This window comes from Rosa rugosa, chromosome 1 (assembly GCF_958449725.1).
Source record: "Rosa rugosa chromosome 1, drRosRugo1.1, whole genome shotgun sequence".
Taxonomy (NCBI): Eukaryota; Viridiplantae; Streptophyta; class Magnoliopsida; order Rosales; family Rosaceae; genus Rosa; species Rosa rugosa.
The window spans coordinates 28,946,966-28,952,373 of record NC_084820.1 but is presented as its reverse complement, the minus strand read 5'-3'; the positions used below and the strand labels follow the sequence as shown (position 1 = coordinate 28,952,373).

At 46.0% G+C, this 5,408-nt stretch overlaps 1 protein-coding gene across 1 annotated transcript; it reads left to right on the top strand.

Annotated features, from left to right (window-relative positions):
* The first annotated feature begins 331 nt into the window (after window positions 1–331).
* On the top strand, window positions 332–3,279 carry LOC133724541 (probable pectinesterase/pectinesterase inhibitor 51). Its single transcript, XM_062151297.1, has 2 exons — window positions 332–1,808; window positions 2,418–3,279. Exons 1-2 carry the CDS (start codon window positions 776–778, stop codon window positions 3,098–3,100), a joined length of 1,716 nt encoding a protein of 571 aa, XP_062007281.1. The 5' UTR covers window positions 332–775; the 3' UTR covers window positions 3,101–3,279.
* Window positions 3,280–5,408: the final 2,129 nt, after the last annotated feature.

Here is a 5,408-nt window from a genome sequence, read left to right as displayed (position 1 = left end):
GTTTTAAAATATTCTAATTAAATTCCAACAAAACCAGCTACCTAAATTCAAATATCCGCCAAAATTCAAGACGACAACCCTGACTCAAAAGTCAAAAGTGTATGAACTCATTTGAATTCCGAAAGCATATCCAAAAGTTAAGAACTAAACAAAACAAACAAAAGACCAAATCACGCCCCCATTGTTTTGACTTGCAAAGATTAACACAACTTAATCTCATCAATCGTCTTGAATAACTTAAGAGAAAAGCCTCTAAATGACCCGTTAAAAGTTTTCCATTGACGCTTATTTTTTTTACTTATCGTACAAGTCAATGCTTCTCCCTGTCCAAGAGTCAGTCAATGCTTCTCCTATCTAGATCCCCATATGAACTTTCCTGGTTCTCCTAAACAGTAAACAACCCAGATCCAATCTCGCCACAAATTCCTCCACCATCCATTCCACACTCCAAAGTCCAAACCAAACCCAACGAACAATTGAATTTGCTTCCCCTCTCCGCTGCCAAGTGCCAAGTCCTCAGATCATCACCCAATGCCCGTAGCTTTCGTCACCTGCTCACTCGTCCATGTCTGTGATTCTGTGAATCCGTGACAGACATAGAACGGCCGAAAGCAAAGCCCACTCATCCCTCCCGTGACTTGTCCCTCGTGACCCTAATTCCATTATTTCTCTTTTCACATTCGTTTTGATCGTTTCAGCCAATTAATGAACCAAATCACTACCTTCCAAATCCACCCTCTATTGGCGCATTAACCGAATTCCCCCTTCCCCTCCTATGACCACCCACCACAGAAAACCCATAAAACCCAGCTTCGCCTCGCTCTCCAAACCATGTTCCTCCCTATCCAAACCCTCTTCCAAATTCCTCTTCATCTCCATGGCCTCCTTCGTCTTCCTCTCCCTCCTAACCCTCACTCTCTTCCTCTCCCTCTCCTCCGCCGCCCGCCACCGCCACCCTTCCAACACCGCCGCCGCCGCCACTCAGATCCAACTCGCCTGCAAAGCCACCCGCTTCCCCGACACGTGTCAGTCCTCCCTCGCCCAGCTCCCTGACCTTCCTCCGAACCCGACCCCAATCGAGACAATCGGACTAGCCATCCGGGTCTCCTCCGATGGGCTCAAGTCGGCCCAGAAAATGGTGACCGACATTCGAGAAGCGTCCAAGGGGAACCAGAACCGCACCCTCGCCGCCAATAACTGCCTCGAGGTTCTGCACAACTCCGAGTACCGCATTTCGCGGGCGACGGAGGAGCTCTCACGTGGGCGGACCAAGAGCGCACGCGCCGCCTTCAGCGCCGCCCTGCTCTACCAGTACGACTGCTGGTCGGGGCTCAAGTACGCCAACGACACCCAGATGGTCAACAAAACGATGTCGTTTCTCGACGGGCTGCAGAGCAGGTCCAGCAACGCCCTCAGCATGATGTTCTCCTACGACCACTACGGCGACGACACCAGCCTGTGGGCCCCGCCGAAGACCGAGCGTGACGGGTTCTGGGAGCGGGGGTCGGGTTCGGGTTCGGGTTTCTCGGGCGGCGTGCCGAAGAATCTGAAGGCGGACGCGACGGTGTGTGAGGAGGGGTGTGAGTACCGGACGGTGCAGGAGGCGGTGGACAAGGCGCCGGAGAATTTGGAGGCGGGGAAGAGGTTCGTGATTCAGATAAAGACGGGGGTGTACGAGGAGACGGTGAGGGTGGCCTTAGAGAAGCGGAACCTGGTGTTCTTGGGCGACGGGATGGGCAAGACGGTAATTACCGGTTCGTTGAATGCGGGCCAGCCCGGAATCTCCACCTACAATACGGCCACCGTCGGTGGGTTACTGTTTCCCTTTCCTCATGTCTCATTCATGCAATTTGCACTATTATTACATTGCATGCCTGCGCGTGCTAGGTCACGTGCATGGTTGCATCTAATATTATCATGTTCCGAAGCATGCGTGGTGTTTTATAATTTATTAGTTTTTGAGTTTTAGAGGTAGAAAATGCAGTACATGCTGGAGCACATTACCTCTTAATAGTGGAAGATGGGTCAGATGAACTAGGTGTAATCGGCATGGGTGGGTTGGGTAGGTTCTTAGCTTAGGTGATATATAGCTTGTTGGGCAACTACGACCAAGTTTTTGTGCTGCTCACATGAATGGAGTACGGGACTCACTTTGCTGGAAACATGACGTGATTAGCAATATCTTAAACGTAACTTACATTATTGCTGTGAATAATCTGTTACGTCTAGAATCAGTTTTGTCATATTATCTGAATTGCTTGCCATTGCAGGCAATAATCTGTTATGTTGATCAGAATTGATTTTGCCATCGCACGGAATTGTTCAGTGTCGTTTTGATATCAAAACAAGTCATTGAAATCTGTTTAGTCTGGCAAATTTCATCTGGCATTGCTGATTGTTATTTGTATATTATGCAGGAGTTCTTGGTGATGGGTTCATGGCCAGTGGTCTCACAATTGCAAACACAGCAGGCCCTGATGCCCACCAGGCAGTGGCTTTCCGATCAGACAGCGATCTATCCGTGATCGAGAACTGTGAGTTCTTAGGAAATCAGGACACTCTATATGCACATGGCAACCGTCAGCTATACAAATCGTGCAAAATCCAAGGCAATGTGGATTTCATCTTTGGAAACTCAGCTGCCATTTTCCAGGACTGCAACATCCTCGTTGCTCCCCGACAACTCAAACCCGAGAAGGGCGAAAACAATGCCATCACAGCCCATGGCAGGACAGACCCTGCACAGTCAACCGGTTTCGTTTTTCAAAATTGCTTGATCAACGGAACCGAAGAGTACATGAAATTGTATTACAGCAAACCCCAAGTGCACAAAAACTACTTGGGGAGGCCGTGGAAGGAGTATTCAAGGACGGTTTTCTTAAATTGCAATATGGAAGCTCTGGTTACCGCGCAGGGGTGGCTGCCTTGGAGTGGGGATTTTGCTTTGAAGACACTTTTCTATGGGGAGTACGGGAATACAGGAACAGGTTCGAATTTGACCCAGAGAGTGACCTGGAGCAGCAAGATTCCGACCGAGCATGTTAGTACATATTCAGTGCAGAATTTTATTCAGGGAGATGAGTGGATGGAGACCATTTAGAGGAATATGCCTTCCTGCTAAGTAGGGGAATTCAAATACGGCCCCCGTTTAAATAATACATCAATTCAACTAGTGAGTGTACGTACTACTGTTATAGGAAGAGATTTTAGAGACCTCTTGGATTTGTATGAACTTAACAAATTATTAGTAAAATATATAGCCGGCATTGATGATTTTCATTGTTTTGACTTTTGATCATCAAACCGAGACCGAGTCAGGGCGCTCACGTAAAACAAAATGAGCAAAACAATGAGCAACATCATAATGTGGTAATATTACAAAGAAACTTGCTATGTTTGACTCGATAAATGTAATCCGACTAGCGCATTCTTCACTCTTCATTTTCCAGCAGAGGAGAAAAGCTTCCTCTCCGGAGACTACTTCTTCCCGGCCACCACCGGGGAAGGATTTCTTCCCGGTACCTGGCTTCTTAGCCTTCAAGTAAGGAGTGAGTAAGGACTCGCAGCACTGCCCCAAACTAAAGGCCCCTCTAGAACTAAACTAAGCATTTGACATACAAGTTGGAGCTAAAACATCCACCACAACTTTCACAATGTGTTTTACCTCGGAACCGTCCTCCACGGCTGGCCACGCCACGACCCCTAGTTTGATTGACTAAACAAAGAGTACTGCACAAATCTGTCTTTGGAAATCCTTAAAGGCGAGGCCGGCCATGCCGCAATCACCAACTTAATTCTGATGCTAACTGGTTTATGAGCCAATAGATGGTGAGGTTTGAACATCTAGAAGGTCGCGTTCGTTGAACAAGCAAAGTGAGAATAGTTAATGGAGTTGATGAATGAATAGGAGGTCGTACCTTTCCTTCTTAGCATAACAAGATTTTTTCTCAAAAATGATGGGAGGTTGTAACCACAAGACAAAGAAAGAGATGTTTTTGTGACAACCTTCAAGGTTGAGTAATGATTTGAGTCTTGGAGTCTTGGCAAACAATACAAGCAATGCAGGACCAGGCAATTGTGGTAACTCAACAACACGCCTTTGAACTTTTCAACAAATCATCGAGGTTAATTTATGTGATAAAATATGGGACCACGTACGCGGCGTGAGAAGCAACCATTGTGTACAAACTCTTTCTTTGTTTGATTTTCTAGCTAAAATGTGAAGTTTGCTGACCTGACTTTTAGTAACAAGTAGGTCATTTTCGACTTCCTTTTTGCAATCCTACTAGTAACTTTTCAAGTTTTCGTTCTAGCGAATAGAATGGACTGAATTTTAATAAAACACAAACTGTTTAAGTAAAATAGATTCGAGAGAGAATTGTAGAGAGAAGTGTTTCATTATAGAGAATAGGAGCCCTATATATAGGGATTACAAAGTGCATAATCTAAGAGTACAAGGATTCCTATTCTAACTTGGAGTAGGAAACCTCTCCTATTACAACTATAGAACTTATCCTAGTTTGACTAGGCACACTAAGTGTCAATATCCTTCAACACTCCCCCTTGTGCCGCTCAAACTTGGTGGTGACGCTTCATTCGTTGCCTCGTTAAAAACCTTGCTCGAGTGAAAAACCCTGTGGGATAAAAATGAACTCGAGGAGGAGAAAAGAGTGCAACATGTCCTTGATCCTTCGAGACTGAGTAACTCCCCTTGATGTCGATATCTCCCCCTGATTGCTACAATCATGGGAGTTCGGATAACCTTCTTAATCCGATACTCTTCACATGTTTCTCGAAGGTGGATTTAGGTAACGACTTAGTGAATAAGTCCGCTACATTATCCTCTGATCGGATTTGGTTTACTTCAATCTTTAGAAGTGATTGTTGTTGCTGATTATAAAAGAACTTAGGCGATATATGCTTGGTGTCATTGCCTTTGATGAAACCTAACTTCATTTGTTCAATACAAGCTGCATTATCCTCATAAATGCATGTAGGTTCATCCGTGGTAGATTTCAAACCACAACTTCCTTGAATGTGTCGAATTACAGACCTTAGCCATACACATTCACGTACAGCTTCATGTAGAGCAATAATCTCTGCATGATTTGAGGAAGTAGCAACAAGGGTCTGTTTTGTAGACCTCCAAGATATCGCAGTGCTTCCCATGGTAAAGACATAACCTGTTTGGGAGCGACCTTTGTGAGGGTCAGAGAGGTACCCTGCATCAGCAAAACCCATCAAGACATCATTGTCGTTTTGATGGAGGGAGATAGGAGGACGCCGGCCACCATGAGCGGCGGCGGCGGCAACATGACCGGCGGCCATTCCATGGACGGGGGCGTTTTGCCTTTTGGGGTCCGATCCCAACTTTCTGTCATTCATTTTCTCTCTGTAGGGATAGAATA